At 40.1% G+C, this 25,648-nt stretch overlaps 3 protein-coding genes and 1 pseudogene across 3 annotated transcripts; all 4 read right to left on the bottom strand.

Moving 5' to 3' along the window:
• Window positions 1-8,000: 8,000 nt before the first annotated feature.
• On the bottom strand, window positions 8,001-12,851 carry LOC110989820 (uncharacterized). The gene is made up of 2 exons (XM_022254471.2): window positions 12,079-12,851; window positions 8,001-11,788 (listed from the first exon to the last, which is right to left on the bottom strand). Exon 2 carries the CDS (start codon window positions 10,406-10,408, stop codon window positions 8,486-8,488), a length of 1,923 nt encoding a protein of 640 aa, XP_022110163.2. The 5' UTR covers window positions 10,409-11,788; window positions 12,079-12,851; the 3' UTR covers window positions 8,001-8,485.
• Window positions 12,852-13,097: 246 nt separating this feature from the next.
• LOC147796429 (uncharacterized) lies at window positions 13,098-15,583 on the bottom strand (annotated as a pseudogene).
• A 1,991-nt stretch (window positions 15,584-17,574) lies between these two features.
• Window positions 17,575-20,571, bottom strand: LOC147796428 (uncharacterized). Its single transcript, XM_087147588.1, has 2 exons — window positions 20,540-20,571; window positions 17,575-18,991 (listed from the first exon to the last, which is right to left on the bottom strand). Exons 1-2 carry the CDS (start codon window positions 20,569-20,571, stop codon window positions 17,575-17,577), a joined length of 1,449 nt encoding a protein of 482 aa, XP_087003714.1.
• A 1,583-nt stretch (window positions 20,572-22,154) lies between these two features.
• On the bottom strand, window positions 22,155-23,483 carry LOC147796427 (uncharacterized). Its single transcript, XM_087147012.1, has 2 exons — window positions 23,250-23,483; window positions 22,155-22,858 (listed from the first exon to the last, which is right to left on the bottom strand). Exons 1-2 carry the CDS (start codon window positions 23,272-23,274, stop codon window positions 22,560-22,562), a joined length of 324 nt encoding a protein of 107 aa, XP_087003138.1. The 5' UTR covers window positions 23,275-23,483; the 3' UTR covers window positions 22,155-22,559.
• Window positions 23,484-25,648: the final 2,165 nt, after the last annotated feature.

Raw genomic sequence — 25,648 nt, 5'->3', positions numbered from 1 at the left:
ATCTGAGCGATCGGCTTCATTGATGATATGCCTCATTTCAATATAAATTTCACTTGCCCAAACCCTGGTTTAGTTGCTCATTCCTCCCTCAACTAATCACCATTGATAAAATTGCTCACCACAATACCACATGAATATACTTAACCCCCCACTGTTGTGTGTATGCATCATTCATACAAGTTCGGGCAACAGCTAATTCTCAACCACGCAATGATTTCACCTGGTGTCTATGCAAAAAGTACACACACAAGTACCAGGCAAAATTCACCAGTGTTGAAGTCACAGCCACATGCAAAACAATCTTCGAGCTTCTGACTGTCAAAGCTCCGCTGCGCGCATGGGTGCAGTAACCAATGAAGTTTGGTACCCAGACACAAGGGTACAGTGGGCTCTCGTTATTACAAAATCAGCTAGAATGAAATTCTGGTTATAACAAATAATGTGCACATTTCTATGGGAAGAAAATCTATTACAGCGAAATCGCATTGTACGAAATTCCTTTTACAACAAAGGGTTTCTTTGACCCCGTTGCCTGAAAAACCATTGTTTATGATCCATTTATAACGAGCATTTCACAAATCCTGGATTGCGAAATTGAAAGCAGAGTTAGTCATAAACAGGTGCATGTCTCTCGTGTCAGTTGTTTAATCTTGCCGACTCAAAATCTGTTCATGGGAGGTGATAATTGGTAGGACTGCACAGTCGCTAATCGCCATTTCAGCTTCCAACCACAGACAGTCATTAAAGAGTGCCGGCGATGCGCGGAAGACATCAAAATGATTGTCATCAAAGTGCACCTGTGACGTGTGCCAATCATCCGCGTCACGCACTCACAGCCCCGGGTAATTCATTTAAAGTTAACGACAGCCCTTTTACAATAGGCCTTTCAAGCTTCTAATTACTATAGGCTTTCATAAGCAAAATGGGAATCTTTTTGGCAAGAGTGGCATGTTTCGGATTTAAGGGTTGTAGATTTTGACAAATGATCATACAATTATCATACTTCCACTGTGTCAACATGACCTCTATCAAGATTAAACGTAAGGGACTGTTCCTCACCACCAAGATGGAAATCATCAAAGCAACGGAAGCCGGGCCCAAGAAGGCTGACATCGCACGAGAGTTTGGAATTGTTCCAAGCACATTGTCCACAGTCCTGAAGAACAAGCATGACATCATGACAAAATTCGAGTTGTCCACGTTTGAACCCTCAAGACAGCGATTCCAGAACGCAGCCTATGGGGATGTCAAGGAGGCCCTTCTCCGCTGGTTGTAAGGAAACTGCTCCAGGAATTTACCAATCAACAACCCTCTTCTCCGCGAGACAGCAGACCAGTTAGCGAAGCTTTTGGGCCGTGAGGCATTCTTTGCAAGTTCTGGCTGGCTTTCCTGTTTTAAGGAGTGACACGGCATCACGTTTGAGTGGGTGTGTGGGGAGAGCAACAGTGTCAATGAGGGCCTCATTGACGAGTGGATCAAGAACACCCTCCCGAGTCTTCTTCGTGGATTCCTGCCCAAGGACATCTTCAACGCGGATGAAACAGGGCTATTCTTCCGTTTGACTTCTGACAAGATGATGGCATTCAAAAGGCGAGCAATGCCACAGCGGCAAGCAAAGTAAGGAGTGGGTCACTGTCCTCTGTGCTAACATGGATGGGTCTGAGAAGATGAAGCCGGTGGTCATCGGGAAGTTCAAGAACCCAAGATGTTTCAAGAATGTCAACTACCTTCCAGTGACGTACCGTGCTAACCGAAAAGCCTGGATGGTCTCAGACCTGTTCAGCGAATGGATACATCGCCTCGACCATCGCTTTGCAAGACAGAAGCGCAAAGTCCTGATGTTTGTCGACAACTGCACGGCACATCCTCACATCACCAACCTCGATGCCATCACCCTGCAGTTCCTTCCTCCAAACACCATGTTGCACCCACAGCCTATGGACCAGGGGGTCATCGTGAACTTCAAAGTCAACTACCATCGCCTGCTGCTCCAACATATTCTCCAGAGCTATGAGTCAGGTGCCACTCCCGAACCTGTCAATGTGAAAGAAGCCATAGAGATGACTGACTTGGTATGGAGAAACGTCAAGGTCGATGGCATCGTCCGCTGTTTTGCCAAGGTAGGTTTCGTCTCTGGCCGTCCCGATCAAGATCACGAAGTTCAAGATCCAGGTCAAGAACAAGATCAAGACTGGCCTGATAACATCTGGAGCCGTTTAGCCCAGCATATCCAGCTACCCCAGTCCTTCAACCAGTACCTGTAGTCTGATGCCGGTATTCAATGCAGAGATGAGCCCACACATAATGAGAAAGCTGACACTGTGGCAGCTGAGAGATCTGGCGAAGTGGCAAAAGGAGAAGCAGAAGATAAGGGAGAGGAGTAGCCACCGACCTCTGAGGATCAAGGGCCAAGAAATGTCAGCGAATGTCTGGCACCGATGCAGCATGTTTGACACTTCCTCTGCAACCAGCCTGACATGGATGATGAAGTCTATGGCCATGCAGCAAGAGTCCTCCAATACCTGTCCCATAGGCAGCAAGACAAGTTTGCACAGTGCGGAAGATAACAGATTTCTTCAAGCTGTAACTTCCAGACAAATAAAACCCCACGGCTCTTATCAGAGCCACCACATTTTCCAAAAAGAGATAGATATGCTCCTGTCAAATAAAGGTCCAGAACCCCTTACCCCCCACCCCCCGAAAAAGGAAAGAACCCTTCCCTGCTCCCAATTAAGAATAAGGCAATAAAATATATTTTTTAATAAAACAAAATTATAAATCTAAATCCTCGCACAGCAGAAGATAACAGTTTTTTTCAAGCTGTAACTTCCAGATAAATAAAATCCCATGGCTCTTTTCAGAGCCACCACATTTTCAAAAGAGATAGATATGCCATAACAGGCGATAAAATATATTTTTTATTCAAACAAAATTACAAATCCAAACCCCCGTAAGGCCAGAACAAAATGCACTCCCTTCCCAGTTCCGATAAAGTATGCCCAAATGCAGTCACCTCTCTGCAGTGGCCCATGAACAGAACAATTGCAACCCCAGAAACAAAATTATTCCCGATTCCGAGAAAAATTAGGCAGTGTACAACCCAAATAAATGTGTTCTTTTTAGGGACGAATGTACATGGAGATTGCCTACAGCCCGAGGCTCAAATGTCACAACAGGACTGATCACCCAACACTGAATTATTCATATTGCTGTGAAACAACAGCCGCACCTGCCAATGAAATTGTGCTCATGTGACGTGTATTTTGCAATGCATAGCTATCCAATCACAATGCCAGATCGCGGCTGTGCCACGCTGCAGGAATAGGTGCAAAATGTGAACTCAAAGACGTGATCAATGGTGATTATGCAGCCAGTATTGAAAAAGAAAGACGAAAAATAACATAGAAACGTCTCTCGGAGACACAATTTGTGCTGGAGAGACTACTTACATGGATGGGGCTTCAGTAGATAGGCCTTCAATTCAAGCAGGTATGCTGTTGTTACGTTGGCATCGTTCTCATCCGTTACGATCGACAGTCTTTAAAAATCCCTGTCACGATGCTTTTATTCCCATTTTCTCTCACTTGTACATCAAATACATTTTCATATAAAACATTGAGTTTTATTATTCTAAACACACAACGTACATTTGTTTCATTTATTATAACTGAGAGATCTTTGTTGACATCATGTCGTTCACGTGTGTGCATGTCAGGTGCATGTACGTGTACATGTACTTGTACAGTAACATAATAGGACTATTCATACATGTGCGTGTACTTCGAAGCTATTGCATGGAGCTCCGCATACAGCGAATTTCGGATACAACTAACATTTTCTCTGGGTCCCGCAGATTTTGTAATAACGAGAGTTGACTGTATTTTACAGTTTATTTGTGGACGTATCTGCCTTTGTGTTGAAGGTTGCCCTGCTAAATGTATATCATGCTTATAAATGCACGCGAGTTTTTACATGAACAAGTGAGTAACGATGCAAAAAATCATTGTACACCACATACCTGTTTACTTTTTACATGTACCACTATTTATAAGCTTTTGTGAAGAGGAAAAGCAAATCAAAAGTAAATTTGCAGACTGCTAATCTTGGCCACAAAAAAACGGACACATTGTCTGTAACGACAACTAATTTATTATAATTTTTTCATTATATCAGTGCTTTCGATATATCGATTTCAATTTTAAAGTGATATCGGTCATATTGATATCAAAGCAAAATTGATATATTGGATATTATCGAAATATTGACAGACCTTAGCGTAACACTTCCGTATTACAGAACACCTGTTACAAAACACCAAGGGTTGTAAACGCAACAGAATGGCTGCAGAAACCACGTTTGGCATTCTGACAAGAACAAATTATTTCTTTTGAACTGAAATACAGCAGCGAATGCCGAGTGTGGAAAAAGTACATGTGGGTTTTAGTTTTCAAACCCTGGTGATGTAGTTAGCAATTATTTTCCAGGTCCAAAAACCAAACTCCTGTTTCTGACATAACGCTACTATTTGTGTATGGATGGAAAGTAGCCATGTGATGTACTCCAAAGTCTTCAGACTGTGGGCAAATAACCAGGCATTTTCCAACTTCATGGAATGACCCTAACCAAACAGGAAATCAACTGGGTTTGTAATCAGAAAAGGGCGAGTTTTTACAGGAGCCTCCTGCTTTAACCCTAACCCCCTAGGCTCCTGCACTAGAAAGCATACTGAACCTCACAAAATCCAACAGGTTCATGTACTTGTCTATGTACTTGTACATGCAGGTTAGTGTACCAAACCTGATAAACTCCAACAGAATGAGCCCGTTGGAGTTTGAGTGATATGGTATGGATGGGTCGATGCAGTGTAGGATGACTTGCACTGAACAGTACCAAACCTGACAAAATCAAGCATAGTCCAACAATTGGTACAGCAAGCCAGACACAGCACACAGTGACCCGTGTGTGTCCCAACTCACACAGAATCCAACACCATCTCCCTGGACCTTTCATCCCAAGTCTCACAAAATTCAACAACAAGTTCCTCAGGTACGGTACCAAACCTGCTGTTGGAGTATGGCAGGTTTTGGGCAGTTAGGGTTAAACTACTATATTTTAAAATACCATTATACATAACATGTCTCTTTATTTGTTGCGTCAATTTTTAGAACCTACCCATCCACACCCTTGAAGAGTGGCAGTTCACTCAACGATCTGTACTTCAGATGAGGAATAGACTCCCCATAACATTGGTAGCTGATGCTACCTGTGCCTCCTAGCTTGCATAAGGAACTTGTGTTGACCCTTCTGGTGGGAGTTCACAACGCATCATGTACCACAACAGTCATCAGCACCCCTCATGCTGTGACATTCCTTCTTGTTGGACAAGGCAAAGGAGGGAGTGTCTCCACTCTTCCTGGAGTACAACACTATGACCACGCTGACATCACAGATGAATATGTAAGTTATAACAACCTTCTTGTCAGTCCGAGGAGAAGCTGTGCAAGGATGGCGAAATGAAATGTATGTATGCTTGTAACACTCATTGCAGTCCATGTACTCATTGCAAGGTACAGTGTACTGTTGATGTTTAATGAAGCCTGTAGTTTTAAAGTTGTTTTTTTATGCTGGTACTGCCTAATCACAGCAATGTTAGGTTCATGTCCACATCCATGGGTACCTAGCAGCTGATTTGTTTTTTTTTTTCATTATACATTATAATCATAAAAGAGCCAGGGTTCTGAGACCCTCACCCAGACATTCATTTTAGCACTTCAGTGAAATTTTGATTCAACACTAGATAGAATTTTGTTGTCAGGGTCACTTAGAGTTCACAGCTTTAAAGATATCAGCCTGTGTAAATTGAGCATATCAGTGAAAAAGTTAACAGTTTTGGTAGACTTGTCTTTTGAGCGTTTTACAAGACTTGTCCCATTTTCTAAAAAAAATCAGCATTGTCGCCAGACATTACTAGGAGAACAGCCAAAGGCTCGGCATCGAGATTTAGTGCACTGTGAAAGTATCAGAGCAAAGGTTGACAAAGGGTTGATTCTAGCTCATTCCCCTGGCTCTTTTAGGTTTTATGCAAAGTGGAAATGTGCTTACCACAATGTGTCAAATTTCAGTTGGAAAAGCACTTTTTGTGAACAGTATTTGAAATATAGTTTTTAAAGTTTCTTCTTGCATGCGTTCAAACTTACATGTACATGTAAGTGCAAATTTTCTATGTGTCATTTTGAATTGTAAAATCTCCATCTGAAGTTCATTGTCACCACTGCTGGTCACCAAATCAAGTGTTGAGATGGTGATGAGTAACATAGTTGATTATTTCCCTCTTAGATTTTAAGTATGTGGAAATTTGAATTCTTAAGATGATGTTGAACATGGTCTTGTCTGCTCTTTGCTGTATATTTTAATGCATTTAACTCAACATGTTATCCTTTTGGTTAAAAACAGTATTTTCAGCATAATGTCTAGGATTTTCATTCAACAGCTTTCGCAAATAACAGTTTGCATCATGAATGAACACATGAAATTGAAGGTTGCAACTGCGGGCATACATGTAGCAACAGATTTAAGAGAAAAATGTTTCCAGAGTTGAGCGTATGTACAGGTACTCATAAATTTTCAAAGCCATGAAATTTATCATAATGTTCCCAATACATAACATGTTTATGTATACACTTCATCACAAATCTTACTCCAATGTTTAAGCCATTATTTTGGTGGGATTTTTTAAGGGCTCATGCCAAGTCTTCAATTTGGGAACAATTTATTTTAGTTCAGTTATCCATCATTTTTCAAGCTGTTTAGGAATGCTTTATGAGTGGAACCTGTCTACTCTCCTGAATCCTTCCTACATGTACAGTGTACATGTACAATGTATGTTTGTCACTTCTACCAGGATTCAAGTACATGTACATGTGATGTCCTTGCCATCTGCGTAAACCTCATGCTACTCTGTTTACAAATGAACCTACTTGCAAACCTACATGTACTTGCTGTTTATCAATCTGGCCCCTTAGCTTTCTTTTTACGCATCACCCTTTAAAAATGTTCCTCTGGTGGGTGTGTCCACAGGAGCAGGGGAAGGGGGGTTATTGGCTATGCAGGGGTAGGCCCCAATGTATTGCAATGGCCAGGGGGAATTTAGGATGGTCGAGGAGCAGATTGTTGGCCGACAGTGATTCATTTTGGGAGGGTAGTACAAAATAATCAAGGTAGGATGCCACATGTACTGGTATCTCATCCCTTTAGCACTTTGGATGGCTCTCTTTTGTTCTTCCCCATAGCAGTGCTTCTTGGGATTCATCACATAACTTTCTCCCTTTCATCATCTTTCTGACACACTCAACCTCCATCATGGAGGTGTTTTCACAGAGGGCTTTTTGTTTTCTTCCTTGAGTAATTACACTTTTGCTGCAACTGTAAGAATGTAAGTTCAAATGGTAGAATTAATGTTGACAAATAAAGGCACTCCAACAAGAAGAGAAGATACTGGTACATGTACCACATCCAGGTCAATATGGCACACAGGAAACTGGTACCATGTGTACGTACAACTTGAGCTCACCAAACAAGAAGATGACTTTTTTTATTCCATATGGACATATAAAGGAACATCTGTTGAAGACATCATCACCAGTAACTTTAATTGGAATCTTGGCAGATGACCCTCTTTTCACTGGACTTGTGTTGGAAAACTTGGTTTCCCATGCAGACATTCATGCAGCTTGAGAAATATTTAGTAGGTATCACAATGAATTTTTTGAAGTGTGTAGAACTCAGTTCCTTTGTGGCCAAGGCGAAAGTACTTAAGAAAAGAAGCAATTTGATACCTCATTTGTCAATGTGTGATGTTCCCTTCTAAAGTTATGGCAATTTCAATATATACAATAATGAGTCGAAAATATGTAAATTAGCACAAAATGGTTATACCCCATTTTTGAGACCTCACATCTTCAAAACTACATGCTTGAAAAAATTGAAACTTTCTGAAGCTGTTTAAATGTGGCATTTCTTTGCTCTTTATTTTTTTCAACATTGCTGAAAATTCATATATTTAGTTATGAATTTCTAAAAATGGCAATTTCATCATTTTTCACATGTGAAAATGCACACAAACTATACTACACATATCTCACTGCAATCAAGTCATCTTCATTATAGGTTTTTTCAACTACACTGATGCTCTTATTTCCAGGAATGATCATTTGAAGTGTGTGGAGTTCAAAATATGATTATTAATGAAACAGGACAATAAATTTTCTCAAATATTAATTAAAAAATGAGCCAAAAAACACACTTTTTGGTTAAAAAAGTGGATTATCGCACATGTAACATTTTTTTTTCATATTTGCTGTTACAGGTTACAGTTTAAGTTGAAATCAGTTTAAGTTTAATCTTTGAAATCAACATAGGCAGAATAACCTTGATAATTCATTTAATTGCACTCCTAGAATTTCTTTTTTTGGCGGGGGGACAAATTTTATAAGTCAATAAGAGGATCAACAAAGTATAAAGAGCAATAATTTTTGAAAAGCTCCTGCAGATATTCGCATTCAGGAACTGACCATGTTCTGCCATTTGAAGTACACACATCAAAATCATTAGCAAACACAAATTTACTCTCCACTGTGTCAATGTCATCAACTCTCGGCCAGCGATATGTGTGTTGATGGCCCCTGCTCATGAACTGGATAATGGCTTTTTCTGAAGAAATTACTTCTAACACACTACCAATAAACCACTCTGTTTCATATGCCACTGCTACCCACTCTCCCTGTGATTTAAAACTATAAGAAAATTCTGTGTTGTCATCACTCCCCTGAGATAACTTTGCTTTTTTACTACAAGTGAGGTCACCTGAATCATCCAATTGTTTTCGTTTTTCCCCAATGTTATGAAAGTTACTATCGGTGTGGGTTGAAGTGGGTCCATCTTCAGCCAGTGACATCTTCAGAACTTCTTTTAGGTCTGACATTAGTTTGTTGGCACTTTTGTTTCCGAAAACAAGACGCTTATCTACAATGCCAAGTACACTTTTGAGATATCTGATCTCGTCCTTAATTATATCAAGTTTTTGCTTTTTTCGTACTGCAATATCTACATCGTTTGGCCTAACACAGGGGCCCCCATGTTGTTTCACAACTTCAATGAGTTTTTTCTTTTGTTCAAGGTTTAGTGCTTCTTTTTCTTTTTTCTTGCGGTTTGTCTCCATTAATCGCTCCTCTGTCTTCCTAACAACTTCCCTCTCTGCCTCTCTGTGTTTCTGTTTGAGCTCTGAACTTTTTTTACGAGCAACCTCCAACAACCTTTCTTGTTCCTTGTCAGGCTTGGATTTCAGCCAGCCAGAGATAGTCTTGTTTCTTTTCACCATCTGAACGCTTGAATGATAGTGCAGTGATGCATGTCTTCGTCTGAACTGGCTGAAATCAAGGTCCCCAAATTCATATTCTGACACTAGATTAGTGAGCTTGCAGTGCATCATCTTCTCACGAAGATCACCTTCCGGAGCTGTCCCATATAACCCTTCTGGCAAGAAATCTGCCAGCTGTTTCTTTGTTACCTTGACAAAACCTGCCATGCTCTTTTCCAATGCAGTTCTGGTCAAAGTACGACCTGACGCATTACCATCCAGCAAACATTTCCATATCTTGTCAAATGGAACTGCAAAATCAGGGAAAACACTCACTGGATCAGTCAACAACATGCTGCTGTCATGTGACCACCCTTTAAATTTCTTCAACATCTCCTGGACATACTTGTACTGGTCTAGGTAGTGTACATCACGCTGCAACAGATTCCAAAATGGACCAGTAATGACGTAGTACACGATGCCAAGGGCTCTGACAAGACTTTGAACTTTGTTGCTGTCACAGTCAAGCTTCACACTTTCAAGCTTCATGTTAATGGAGTCACAAAAATTATGAAGAAAATCATGGATTTGGGTCCTGTGAAAGAATAACCCTGCTGCTCCTTTAAAGAAATTATTGAAAAGATTCATCCGAAAACTGGACACTTCAGAGTTCACTCCCAGGGTTTCTGAACAGAATGCCACCCATTTAGTCCTGCAACCATTCTTCTGGTCACCCCTTGGTCCCAACACATCACATGCAGTTCTGATGTTCCTTGCTGCAGCTGATTCACCTGATGAACTGAAACGTCCAAATTTTACCTCCGCATCTCTACCGATTCCTTGACCCTTCTCATTCACAAGGTCCTTCTGCAGCTCCTTTAAAACACCTTCACAATTTTTTGACAAACCAAGCAAAAAATGTGCATTGCAGTACAAAAAGTGCAGCCCTACAGATTTGTCCCCAAGTAGTGATGCCCTGTATGATTCCAGTCGATTGTTGAATGCCTTGTTGACACTGGACCTGTCAGACATTGTTGCAAACATTTTCTTCATCTTTCCTTATAGACCTCCTCTTTTTCTTCACCACCATACAAATCACTAAGTTCCTCCATCATAGCAATTATGTTGTCTAGAAGAGTGACCCCATCTTCTACCGCCACTGCTGAAAACCCTCCTGACAAAGTTTTACCAGAATTTAGTGTGACTTGTTGCCCAAGGATTTTCTTTCCATCTCTCGAAGTGCCATCCCCATGAAGGTCCCATCTCTCAGATCCGATGATGCCCTCAGCCATCTGGAGCTTACTAAGAACGTGTGCTTGGTCTACCATATTGTTCGCTGTGGAAGCAGACGGCAGATTATCAATGTTGTCCTTTTTGAATATATGCCTACATACTGCACCAATGACTTCGCCAACCTTTGTTGTAGGCACATTTAGTTCACAGCATAGTTCCATTATGCACTTGTCCACATCATTAGTATATGGTCTACCGGGCACATCTTGTCTCAGCTCTAGTTTTTCTGAAATCATCATGCTGTGGTCAGCTTCCAATATTGCCAGTTCAGTTTTGACTGACTTCAGCTCCATGCACACTTCTCTTTTACTAGTTTTCATACTTGCTATCTTTTTTTTTGGACTCTGCACTTCTGTTGTAGTCTCTTCACTTTCTTTCTCATGTCTTCCTCTTTCTTGGCTTCTAGTTTTATGCGTTTCTCTTTCTGGCTGATGTAATGGTTCCTTCGTCTCAGTTTCTGATATAGAGTTGTGGATTTCAACCGAGTTATCATTTCACTCTTCTCATGAAGTTGTGTTTTCAGGACCTCCATCTGGTTCTCCAGTTTGGCCACTTTAGCAGATTTATGATCTACAGTCTTTTTGAGGGCACCTTGCAGATTTTCTAAGTGGCGGATATGTTCAGATTTTTCCCTACAAAGATCGGTCAGAACAGCTTCTTTTTCCTGCAAGGTTTTAATCTCTGCACTTTGATCTTTAAGCTTGCTGTCTGTCTTACGCATTAGTTTCTCAAGTTTACATGTAGTTGCAGTTGGTTTGACACTTTCTTTCACTACATTTTCAGTACTACTTACATGTACACTACTATTACTGCTACTTTTAGTACCACTACTACTTCTACTGGTTCCAGCTTGCTCATCAATATCCGGACTAACTGCCTCACTCAAGAAGGTATGTGCAGAATTACTCCTAGATTTAGATTTGTTAAGTTTAGTGTAAACTGTTTTTGTTCTTTTCAGTTCTGTACTGACTGTCCTTCTGTTGTACTTTCCTCCATAGATGTGGCTGATGGCTGAAAAACAATCTCCGCCGTAGCAACTCCCAAGCTCTAACAGAATCCCTCTTGTCAGCGGAGAGCTCCTCAAAACTGGTGGCTGGTTGAAGGTTTTACGAGTGATGTCTGCTGCTGCACACATTGGCCCTTTAAAAACAATAAAATAGGGGAAATCACAATTAAATGAATGTAAATTGTAATACAAGATATTTAGTGTCTCTTTATTCTATTGTACAAATGACTTAAACACTTTAAGATATATTTCCGTGATATTAATTTTGAAGCAGTTTATGCAAGGACCATTTAAGCAAAGAGTCATGCAAGGACTGGTGATGAGAATTTTTTGAAAAATTGATTTTCAACTTGTTAAGAAGCAGGAGGGTTAAAACTATTTTTAAAAAATAAATAAATAAAAAAGGCTTCATTTGATCAATTACCTATGAAGTTGAGATCAACTGGCTCCTTATAGAAATCCTGACGACTGGCTGACTCATGACGAAGGACACGGTTGACTGTGGTCTCTACTAAATGTCGGCATTTTGAAGATGGGTAGTCTGGAAAAAGCTTGCCCATCCATGCAACAACATCTGTCCACGACTTTTGGTGTCGCATCTTTATGCAGTATATCTGAAGTAATCGGTGTAAACCGGCTTCATTCGATGGCTTTGCGCACGTTTGCTGTGATAGGTGCAAAGGCACCGAGGACAGAACTATATTCTCGATGAAATACGCTTCATTTTGGTATATTTTTCAGGGGGGTTAGTTCACTAAAACGTCATAATAAGGGCCTTTGAAATATTTCGATATTTTTTCCAAAACGAAACCCCTGAACCCCCATAAATTTGACATGAAAATGAAGCTTTCAAACTACTTCAACCTTTGACACTCAATCTGCTTTCGTATATTCATCCGCGCGAATGCGCCATTCATAAAAACGAAGCACTCCGAAACCGTCCCCCAAAAATTTACGTTCAACGCGTATCGCGGTGCGTGAAACCCGACATTTTTGGAGGCTCGTAGAGTCACAAATATCACTAATATGGGCAAAAAACAGACACAGAAAGGAAGAGAATGAACAGGGCTTTCATTTTTGCCTTTATTTGAATAAAAACGATGATGTTTTGAACATTTTATAATTTATTGAAAACGAACCCAACTGGCCACTAAGTGCTACTGGGACACACACACTCAAGCAGTTTCCTGTGATACCTACTACTACTAGGCTTTGCCATGCAATGTTGCATGGTCCGGTACAATAAACTAATGCTATTTTAAGGCAAGCTCCAACTTAATGTAGTTCTCTTTTTTAAGGACCTCATGTACTTTGCAACGAATTATTGCGTTATTGCATTTTAAAATCTTTTGCTGTTCACGAAAACTCCATATCATACTGTGTTATAAATGCAGAACATGAAACAAATGGAAGACAAATGTAGTTCTTCATTTTCTTAAAATTTATGTACACATTTCCATTTTATTCAGCTGCAATTTGTTGGATGAACGAACATGTATCTGATGTTAATACTGCAAATTTTGCTTCGTAAAACCTGTAAACTGCACATTTTAAAAATAAAGAACTACACATAAACTTACTATTTCTACAGACACTAAAATCTTGCCAAAAATAAAAATATCTGACTAAAGTACGTATCAGTGGCAATGCCTGAAAGTGAATAAGCATATTCACACTTGGCAAATAGAGCATTAAACTTAAATTACACTTTGGCATTGTGGATGCAGACTGAAAAAATAAACCTGCTTATAACTTAATGAAAAACTTTTATGAAACCCGTTGTTACTTATAACAAAAGTTGCATGTTGTAAAAAGTGTACAAAATAATTATCATTAACAAAGTAGGTAATTCCTGAGCACAAATTTCCTCAAATCATTCCTGAGATGTGAGTTGTTACAGATAGGGTGGGGGATTGGAGGAAAACCAAGAAATTACTTTTGGCTTTGAGTAGCCCACGGCACATAATAAAAGTTTTGAATCGCACTTGCCCGTTTCATGTTCCTACTGAAGAACCCTGAATGATGAAGATGAACGAACAAGGCATGTAGTCAAGTACTATGTTTCACATACAAAAGGAATGTCCAGTACACTAAAATTTAACATTTGTTTACCCTTGGCATGCACAGTAAGTTTGAATTGATGTGCATTTAGGCAAGAACAAAGAGAATGTACCATATCTTAACAAATACCAGAACATGCTGAAAAAAGTATATAACAAAATCTTCGAAGGCAAGATCATTAATAAAAGTAAACTGAATAAATATATGTGCACTATTAAATATTTGACATACATGACCGTGTACAGTATTTCTGTAACACAAGTAAAACAAATGCACCTGATAGAAACTGCTCTCACTTTCTGCTTGGACCATGGACATGCAACTTACACAAAATTGCCAAGAAAATAATTAAATGAACACATGTACATAACATGTAGCTACTTGTTAATCTTCATAGTCACTATCCTCTTCTTTCTCATTTCCTTCAAAACATGGAGCAAAAGGAAACTGTTCAAACACCCCATGGACTGAAGAGTTCAAATTTTTCTCAATATCATCACCAACATCTCCATCACTCCCTAATAAGTCACGTTCAAAATCATCTATGGAGCTGCTATCATTTTCTGATTCTTCATCACAGTCAGAAATATCAACATACTCAGTTCTGTTTGGGCTACAGTCAGAAGGTGCAGATGCTACATGTACATTTTCACATTCCTCACATGAACATCTTGGACTACAAAACCGATCTTCTTTTTTGCACTTGTATACCCTTGTCTTACAATGGCTTTTAGCACAAGAACATCCCCTTATAAGGAATCTAACATTTGTCCTGATCCTCTCTACATTTTCCTCAGTTTCCCACAGGACTTTCAAAGAGTCAGACTCTTCAACAATCCAACCATAGTCACAAACATCAGGATACTCGAATATATGTTGAAGAGCTCTTCCCCAAACTGTACTGACCCAGCATGACCTAAGCCAGTGAAATTTCAGTGCTTCAGCTGACAGAAGTAACTCATCTTCATATGTTCCCTTCCACGTAGCCTTTCTGATTACATCTAAAAAATTAATGTGATGTTCAAGGATTGACAATGAATCTACAGACTGAAAAAGCTCTACAGGTGAGGTATACTTATTTAGGCAACTTCTGTGGATGGAGAAGTAAACACAACCAATGAGTCTGTAAAATGATAACATTCCCAAATCAATGTCTTCAGTGATGCTGGTATTTGACAACTGTCCTGCAATACCATCATGTAATAATAACCCGCATATGAATGAGGAATATTGGAAGAAAGTGTTGAAAAATGAACGTTTTCCAAGGTGAACAAAATATGACACAAAGTCACACCCACTACAGATAAACAGGACCTGAATAATTTTTAACAAGTTGTAGCCTCCTTCAACTGTACTTGCCAAATCTGGATCCCTCTCAAAACAATTCTTTAATTTCTGCAAATACACTTGCACTTGACATCTCCTTGCTTGGCCCTATACTGAATAATGATTTCTTTGTTCGGTATAGACAATGGGAGGCCTATCATTGCAATGTCACGATCAATTGAATAAATGTGAATAATTGAACACGTAGACTCATTTGCATGGATCCAAATCTGAGTATCAGACTCTTCGTGGTTGTTTCGTGCACAATACGACTGTTTTTCCAATGTAACCTCAATTCCAGTGAATCCACAATCGGATTGAAATCCACCAGCAGTAACAAATTTCTGCTCTGGAGAAGTAAGCCATGGCAAAACAATTAATTGCATTACAACAAGTAATTACATAATAGTTGCTTATTTCTTCTGTTCTTAAGAAATTCAATCCATTTTGTACTTGGAAGCTTTGTATCATCCTGTATGCTGTCATAAAGCTTGTCTTCACATTGAGTATCACCGTCTCTCCGAGTGCGTTCAAGCAACTTGGGAGACAATCCTTGTGTATCAACCTGATCAAACAGAATTCTCACTTCAGTATACCCCTTGTTGAAAAACTGTTTAATCCAACGAGAAGCCAACATTTCTCCATATTCCGAAAATGTTTTCTGATATCCAAGGGGTAAAGTGTAGATAATATTCATGCCCTCTGCAATTAAACCCACAGAATCATTTTTGGAAAACACCAAGGAATTTGTTATTATTTCATTATACCATTTTGCAAAAAGGTCATATATGACAGACTTTGAGCCTTGATAAGGCATGCCATTGGGTAAGCATATTGCTCTTGGTGTCTCAAGAAATGGGCACAACTTCCCCACAGGCAACTGGTTCTCTTCAGAATATGCAATGGTGCGCTTATAACACATAGTAATAAGACGCTTCTCCTTTTCAAGATAGTTGATTGTTCGCCGTGTGATCTTTTTCTTGGCAAAAGTTTGCAAATTATGTCTCCTTATTCTTGGTTTTTCCACACTTACATCTTTCAAAAGGTTTGATTTAATAAAAAGATGAAAAGAATCTCTGCCAATATCTCTATATGCGAGGAGGTTTTGCTGCTGTACTTTTGATGCACTTCTTCTTGAAAAAGCTTGAAACAGGGAAGGAGACTGAGCGGTGTCAAAAATACCACTCTCTTGCAGTTTTACAAAGTAGCTTTTGGAATTTGCTAGTTCACTAGCAATAACTGCTTCAGACAAGTCTCGCTGAAAATTACTTTTAACGGAGCCAAACTGATTTTGAAAATTGGCTATGACTTGCGACTGAAACTCCAATGTTTGGGAAACCTTATGCATGTCAGTTGGGAGGCTGTGAGAAGGAGCATTTTTACAATCTTTGTTGATTAACATCTCATGAGCTTCGTCCACAGCAACACTAGAAAAGGAGAAACCCTTAATACTCGTAACAAATGCTCCTCTCTCAAAGTGCTCCAAAACTGGTTTAGGAAGAGCATACATTTGGCTTAAATGCCGTGGGATGAGACGTGAATAATTCTGTCGATCAAATGCATGAAAAAGAGGGCCAATGTTTTTCAGAGCAGCCAATCTGGCTGTTACGAAATCAAAGAAATGAACACGTTGTTGCAATTGATCCAAATGAGCTGAACTCCATTGTCATGTTGTTATTTGGACGACAACAGTAGTGTAGCCAAATGAAATTCAGTATTCAACAACTGTGTGATGATGGTCTGAAAAATAAAATAAAGGAAAATTACATGTAGATATAATCTAGATTGAGGAAAAAATATTGGGGAACTGGGTAAATTAACAGATCACAGTGACTAATTCGCGAGTAAAAATATAGGGCCTAAATCTAAACCATTGTATGACAACAAAGATGAGACAGGGAAGAAATACATTTCCCAAAGGTAAAAAACTGATGCACAATCTCTAGAACTACAGCTTAGGAAATCGAGGGGTTAAAGTTTATCGAATGCACAGCATCGAAAAAACTTTGCTAAACTACAATAAACAGGCATGTGCCACGTCAGCTCCTCAGCACACGAGGAAAAATCTCACTGTGAGGCTAATTCTGACTTGTATAGAAAAAAATCCTAATTACAGGAATCACGGAACAAGTGTGGAAACAAAGGAATAAATTTCACATACCTTGGCAAAGAAAATCAGTTAAAAAATCACAATCTTGATGGAACTTTGCAACGTGAATGAACTTTCGGGCTAGACAAAGAAAAAAGTGGACTCCGCTCAAGTCTGAAATAGAGCTACGGGTATAGCGGAGCGCCCTCACTAGGACTGACAAGAAAAACAAATGCGCCGTGACATCCCAACCCCCTAGACGTGACGGAATGTCACAAAGCCAAAACTAACTATAGCAAACTGATTAGCAAATACAAACTTGGTCTAAACTACTATTCTAGCTGAAAGGTCCAAAAAGAAAACTGTGTCCAAACAGTACAACTGAAACTTGGGATTCAGGACTCCGATAAAGTCCGTGCCGCTAAGCAACATGAACTCTAGAAACTAAAGGTCAGTTCGTTCGGACTTCTTCATCAGGAGAACAAGCTTCGTCACAGGCCTCTTAACGCTGGTGCCACAGGCAAACTTGATGTCCACTATTCGGACAAGGTCGTCCTTTCCTGGGTAAGTACCAACAACCTCGGCCAACCTCCAAGACCCTCGCCCATTGTCTTCGTTGACGACAAGTACATGTACAACGTCTCCCTCTTGTACGCATTGTGTCGACTGTTCCCACTTCAGGCGTGGTGAGAGCTTGTGGATGTATTCCATCCAGCGTTTCCAGAAACCGTCTACCATAGTTTTACAGAGCTCCCTGCGTTTCTGCGCATTTCCCTTGTAATCCTCACACGGGACTTCTGGGCTTGGCAAGTCTCCTCTTCCAATCAGGAAATGATTTGGCGTCAGCGGTGGATGGTCCAGTGGTGAGGATGACTTAGCAGTGAGAGGTCGACTATTGATGAGAGCGGATATCTGGCAGAAAACAGTCTCCCACTCGACGAACGTCAGACGGTCCGCCTTCACCAAGTGTCTCATCCCTTTCTTTACCTCCTGCACCTTGCGTTCCACAGCTCCCTGATGGTGGGGTCCTCCTGGAGGGCCGAACTTCCACTGAGCGTTGTAGCGCTGACAATGTTCCCTCAGTTGAGTCTGGTCCAACTTTAAGTTCAACTTGTTTATGGTGTTGTCAGCTCCTCTGAAGCAGGTAGCGTTGTCACTGACCAACAGAGATGGGGCTCCCCTGATACTTATGAACCGTTCCAAAGCCTGAAGAAACGCTGGGGTTGACAGGTCTTGTACGCATGTTAGGTGCAGAGCTCTAGTTACTGCACATGTGAAGACAGCGCAGTAGCCTTTGGTAGTAGTGTTGCGATTCATCTTCACATTCACTGGACCGAGGTAGTCTACCAACGTCGTTCGGACTGGGGGTGAACAGGGACTGACTCTGAAGTCTGGCAGGTCGGCCATCTTCTGCTGGATTGGTTTTCCCCTGTGTCGTCTACAAGTGATGCATTCGTGCACGACGTGCTTCGAGATGCGAATATCCCCAACGATCCAGTATTTCTTCCTAACCTCAGCAGCTGTCCTCCGGTGGCCCATGTGAAGGGCCTGAGCGTGTCTGTCTCGAACAATCAACAGGCTCACGTGACTCCTTCCGGGTAGTAGGTATGGGTGCCGGATATCATAGGATAACGGTGCTTTACTCAGGCGTCCACCAACACGGTAAACCTGGTCATCTTTGTCGAAGAACGGATCAAGCTTCAAGACGTTTGGATCCTGGAAGTTGATGTCTCTTTGTGCTTGTTTTATCCAGTACAACTCAGCCTCCCTGATCAGCTTTGAAGAGGGCCACTGCGAAATCTGCTGGGTTAACTGCTTGAACCACTGCTTTTTTACACCAATGTCATCAGAAGAATCACTACTTTGTGACAGAAATAAAGGTTTGCAAAGAATACTTAGGATTTGTTCATTAGTGAGTCCATCAAAAGCCAGGTCAAGATGTTGATCCCTGTAGTCAAGAAATGTTTTAAACTGATATGCATACACTGATTCATACACCTGTAAGAAAAATCTGTGCGTCATTTTAAAACTACCACAAGCCTGAAGGCGTTGCAATGTGCCTTGCTTATGAGTTGTTTTAGCAATATCCTTAAGCCCGGCATCCCAGTATATTTTTATTAATATCTCTTGGAAATTTTTCAATAGGTGCCAGTCTCCAAGATATGGAATAACCCAGCCAAGTGACTCCCCGTATTCATATTGTATTTCAGACAACAATTTGACAGTGGCTCCATCACCTGCTATGACAAGATGATTAATTTTCTTCGCTACTCCAAATGAAGTGTAAAGTAGCCCCAGCATTTTTTCAGTTTCTGCAGAATCGGCCTTTTCATTCAACACATAACTGAAATTAGACTTTTCACATTCTGCAGTGCTGCTCAAGGCCAATTTACATTTCAATCCTGGAATACTTTTATTTATCATTTCCAGCATACTTGGATAATGCTGTAAAATGTAGGCAAAAATCTCCTCCTTCAGCTTACTAGTCTCTTCTTTTTCTTTTTCCTTCAGCTCAAAAGATTCAAAACTTAACTGACTGGAAATGAAAGTTTTGTAAACTGGAGCATCGAGATCAGATGGTTGAGGCGTTACTATTTCTGAAAATTCTTTGTTAATTCTCCTCCGCACACTAGGTTTTTTGGCCTGGGAGGTATAATTTGCACAGCGACATCTCTGAATTCTTCCGCCGCTTCAGGACATTCATGAGTTGTCAGAACATCATTAATATCACTGCTCTCAAAATAGTGAAGGAGACTTAACATGCCTATGTTTCTTAAAATAGGGAAATGCCAGTCTGCAAAAATATTGCCAGATTCAATGGCTTCGTCACTGATGAGAGTGATGTTATTTGGTCTACAACAGTCGCTCATCAGTAAATCAAAATGGCCACACAAAGCAACTTTACCTGGTGTGTACAATAAGCAAACATGATAATCATCAGACAGAAGAGACAAGTTTTACAGGATACCTTGCAACTTCCTTGAGCCCACTATTTGTTTTTTGATATAGCCTTATTGCTGTTTTTGCAATAAAAGATGCTGCACAAATCTCAAGGTGACCTGCATAAGTGCTCATCCTCCTATCATCTTCAATTCGCGATATAAAATCTAAGTATGACCTATTGTGATCTATTTCCAGAAGATGTTGCCTTTCTGCATCCGGCAGAAAATCCAAAATGGATAAATGACTTTCTAGTATGTCACATACACTGTTTCTTATCAGTGAAGTGATGGCATTTTCCCGTTTCAGATACCTATCCTCCAATGGAAGCCCAACAGAGTCTCTTGCACATTGTAACAATTGTACATCCCCATATACTGTAAGACAACGGTAAAAACATGCACCATCTCCATGAATGTGCAATACATTAAAATCTGAAGGACTCTTGGCCAATTTTTCATACTGATACCATGTTTCAGAGGGCTTTGGTTGTTGAGCCATGATAGATGTACCATGCCAACTTCTTTCAAGGCCTTTAGATGTAACAGCCTCATAAGAAGCAAGGACATCTATGTTATCAACAGACAAAATGGTGAATGCTGACTCCTGTAAATTTGAAAAGGGACTTTTGCCATATCTGCATTCTTTGACCTCTTCAAGAAACCTGTCTAATGTATCTCTGGAGACTGAAAGTCCAGCTTGGTTAAAAATTTGCATAAGTCTAGTTGAATTGGACAAGCGGCGAATGCAGTTTGCGGTTATTACATGCAAAGGGTAAGTGTTGCTCTCACTTTGAATAAATTGCAAAATGAGAATGGCATTAATGCGTCTGTGTAACTGAAACTTTGCATGGCCTTCTGCAGCTTCAGAGAAGACATATGAATTGCATGGAAATTCTGATACTCGTTTCTTTTCTTGGTCACTCATGGTCATGAAACTTATAAAGTTGAAGAGCACAGGATCCATCATTTTCAGTAAATCGTCATAATGAAAGTTTACTACAGACAGTTGATTTTGTTTATAAAATTCTGTTATTTTCTTTGACTGAGACTTTAACCTTCCACGCATTTCTGGTAAAATGTGCTGCACTGACATGTTAAACTATCAAATCTCCCACTTTGAGATGATGAAGTCTCTGTCAAACTTCCACTTTCTTTCTGATCTTTCAGTCTAAGTGACCGGTTTTTAGCAAGAGCCTGGTGCAAGGCCTTTTTCAAATCAACGAGTGAGTACATAATCAGTGTACTCTGTTTCCTTGCATCCAATCGATGCACAGTTAGCAGGTCTCCAAATGTGCTCATGATAGAGGACAAAAGCCAACGTGTTGTGCGTACCTAATAATTCCCATCAAAATCCAGGTCTTTATGGATTTTTAAAAGAGTTCTAACATTATCTTTATAAAAATCATAAAGGTCTGTTAAAAGCAGAGCATTATTTTCAAGCGAGTCATCAATAACCTGAATGTAAACTTTCAGCAGACATTGTTCAACTAGTTGATTTTCGTTAGTTATGTCATTGGACAAACTATTTTGAAACAAACTTCTCATTTCCTACAGAGAGTTCACAGATGATACTTTCCCAGACACAATTGTGTAGCACGAAAAACAAAGATATCCTTCAAGATGTATATCTGTGTCACCAAACATTGTTTTTAAGATTTCTGAAGCAGCAGGTAACCCCATTTCCAATGATGAGCACAAATATTTTTTGCTGGATGCTGGTATTGTAACTTTGCAAGCACTGCATTTATATTCAAATCTATATTTCCATAATATATTGTAATGTTGTTTACATAGTGGAAAAACACACGTGTCCATGTTGCATTCAACAGAAAAACAAGCATTGAATGTTTCTGCAGGACAGTCCATATTGTGCGTTGAAAGTACATTTAATTTGCACTGATAAAAATCATTAAGGGCACATGGCAAACGTTTCCTTTTTCTTGATTTTTCAGATGTGTATTTGGGATCTGATTGTTTCTTTGTTACAGATACTTTGCATGCCTTGCAAATGCAGTCTGTCTCTGACAAATTTGCTTGTGTGCGAAACCAGTATCTAATCTTTTCGTTCTGTAAAGTGCCCAAATGGAAATATGAAAAGCTTTTCCTTCCACAACGTGAACATGGACCGCATTGGGTTTTCCCACAAGGAGGGGCCACATTAGTACGTTTGGTCCCCCCCTTACCCATGTTTACCCCTGCAGTGTACTGGAGTGCTGTTCCAACCAGGATTGTGCTCTGCGGTTGTGTCTCCTCCTTCGTTGTCTTACTTTGTTGATTTTCCGGCGCTTCCTTTTGCCCTCTTGCTTTCTTCTCACATACAGAGTGGGTGCTTGAGGGGCACGGACATCTGAAGAATGAGAAGCACGAGGCTTTGCCGAGGCAGAGTTGAAGATGAAATTCAAAGGCTGAGAATACTGAGTGATGACTGGATCAGCCTGCAGAAGTCTTTTGCAAAAGCCAATTTGCACAAACCCCTCATTACCCTCCCTATCCCATTGAATTTTCATCCTCATCAGTTTCTTCTTTACAGAACATGCTGATGGAAGTTTTTTCCTGGCTGATGGTTTGGATAGGGATCCCAGTGCTTCTGGCGGTGAGGCTTGGGGTCCCAGAGCTGGTGATGGTGGGACAGTGGGTCCCGGTGCTGGCGGTGGGGCTATGGGTCCTGGTGCTGGCCATGGGGCTGTGGGTCCCGGTGCTGGCGGCAAGGCTGTTGGTCCTGGTGCTGGTGGTGGGACTGAGGGTCCCAGTTGCTGACGTCTCAAATGTCTGCATCTGGTCATCAGCTGTAAAAATTTCGTTAACATGTAGCAAACCTTACTTGACTTTTATAGTGTTGCTCCTCTTTACAATTTTTTAGCCTGATTTGTTCATCTGTTTAAAATAAAACTGATCATCTTGTGTCTAATTGGACAAACTGTTGGAAAAACTTCATGTACATGTGCATGAGGCTTTGGATGAAACATTTAGATGAAACAAAATTTTACATGCATTCAAGTTTAACGTCAGTGGATGACAGTCAGTTCAGGAATTTAGTAGAAAAGGATTGATCAGGGTTGACCATTCTATTTAGCCTGACCGTACAGCATTAACGCATCATCTTTCAAAAGATCAGTGCAAAATACATGTACAGTGGTTTACGCAGATCTGGCTAATTCTAAAATTAAGATAAATTACCTTCAACTCTTTGGGGATCTTGCATTCAGTTGCGCTTCCTGGGATGGTGCGAACAAGCATGTTTTCCACTGCCGTCTGCAACACTTCACCAAAGAGGCGGTTCCCACACCAATTCAGATGGACTCCATCATGTGCAAAATGATGACGTTGGAAGTGGTTATGGTGACTAAGAAATCTGCATCCAGCAATGCTTGAGCACAATTTCGCCAAGTGCCCATTGAAAACGTCAGCCTTCAGGGCAAAATCTTCACTATCATGGCGGGGCAAAATCCCACTCACAAGAATATGAGCTGATGGGTGTTTATGTCTGGCTATCTGTAGCAGTTTTTGGTACTGCTTCAGAAAGGGGTGCAAAAACTCTTTCCACAAGTCATTCGTGCCTACATGTATAACGACAACATGGGCAGACTGAGATTCATCATGACAAAATAAATCCCTCAAGGTTTGACAGAGCCATGAAGTGGTGCTCCCTGGCTTGGTTACAACCTCTGGCACAAACCAATCACTGTCGAGGTTATAAGGCAAGAATCTTGTGATTGAATCACCCAGTATCTTGACACGAAACCAGGGCAGCTGACTCTGTGTGCTGGGCCTGTGAAAAGAGAATATACAGACACAGAAAATGAAAATAAATAAGTGTACGTGTCAAAATATTGTGACAAGAACAAGATCCATTGTTATAGTGATTACTAAAGAGTTATGCTGAGGTATTAATTGTAAGTGTCGACAGATAACAGAATGGAATTTCACAAGTGCCAGAATAATGAGCAAAGGCATCAATCAAAATTATTTGTCAATTTAAAGTAATAATTCATTCATTTGAGTTGGTGCTTGATCTAACAATGCATATTCTTTTAATCCCCTGAACAAAATGACGTAAATTGCTTTAAAGTGGTTTATAGGATGATCAATGCACCAACAAGCTGAAAGTGTGCACAGGAGTAAAAGAAGCTACTATTATTAATGTTAAACGTTGTTGTTGAAGACATTACAAGACAAACTGTATTCATACTACAACATACAAATATTTGTTCAATTGATGAACCAGTTTACCGTACTCATATTTCTGTGGAATAGATTATGTATCTGAATCATGTATCACTTTGACCAATTATTATTGCAATCTAAGAAAATTTTTAAAAGCCCTTAATAAATAACAGAAATAACAGGAGTATTTTTGGCAATTATTTTTTAAAATTTAAGTACTCTGCTGATACAACAGGAACGCCTACATGAAAAATGAAAAATAGGCTTATCTAAGATGGAAAAAACAATACAATTTTTTCTCTCCTTTGTAAACAAACATGAATTACTCATAAAATCTATTTTGTCTATGTCTCCTTAGGCCATTCCAGGTCCAATAACTGTCCCTCTCTCGAAAGGGTGAGCCAACATGTACATGTAGGCCTACAATACTTTGCCTGATAGAAAGTCTACAACCGAAGGGCTTCTGCAACACCTAATCATGTAATAGCTCTCCCAAAACAAGCATGTGTGTCGCGTTGACATAAAAAAAAGGCTGTTGACGTCATGGATATCACACATTATGGGGTGTAATCAGGCCCTCAGTGTAATTTTGAAACTCTCATCAGAATGTGGCATTAAAATAGATATTTGCATACAGGATCTGCAGAGATGGAAATGGTTCGGTTTGAAAAGAAGATCTCAAGAACAACAAATAAGGGTTTTAGCAAAAAAAAATTCTGCTGACATAAACATTGGTAAATTTATTGTCATGGATTCGAGATAAGCCTAAAACAAGTGAAATTCATGTGGGTACATGATGTAGGCCTAGGCCATATTTTAAAAACTCGCCCAATTGTCACAAATTGACTACTGTACTAGGCCCTACATGTTCATGACTAACTACTGACAGATAATCCCACTACCATTTATAAAAAAAAATTATTTTGGCCTATTCACGACCGACCATGCATACATGAATGGTACATCATGTTCGATTGTGCTGTCAACCATGCCAAGCTGCATTTTAAGTGCACGAGTCAGCCCAAAGGCCCTATTGTCGACACTGGAAGAACGCATGGCGCGGGACCTTGCGACCGATGCGAAAAAACCCAGTGCACTGTTGTGACGTCATCGGCCAATGGCAAACATACGAAATATCAAGTTTTTTTTATAACGTTTGACAGCAAATTAAAACGTCATAAAACAACTTGCATTAGCGAATTCAGTGTTGAAACAGCACTGTTTTCTCGTAAGTTTCTCGAAACAGTCAGGAGCACCAAAAAAGAAAAGCCCTTCCCGAAAATGTCAAGGATTATAACTGCATTCTTATTGGTAAGTTAACCACTTTTCACGCATTTCCAAGTATAAAATTATATATCAAAATACAGCTGAGAATTCCAACATTCACTTACCACTCCATGTTGGCCCATCAC

This window comes from Acanthaster planci, linkage group LG16 (assembly GCF_054643075.1).
Source record: "Acanthaster planci isolate LZ-2023a linkage group LG16, COTS_SCS, whole genome shotgun sequence".
Lineage (NCBI taxonomy): Eukaryota > Metazoa > Echinodermata > Asteroidea > Valvatida > Acanthasteridae > Acanthaster > Acanthaster planci.
Note: the sequence above shows the minus strand (reverse complement) of the source record. Positions and strands in the feature narration are given on the sequence as shown.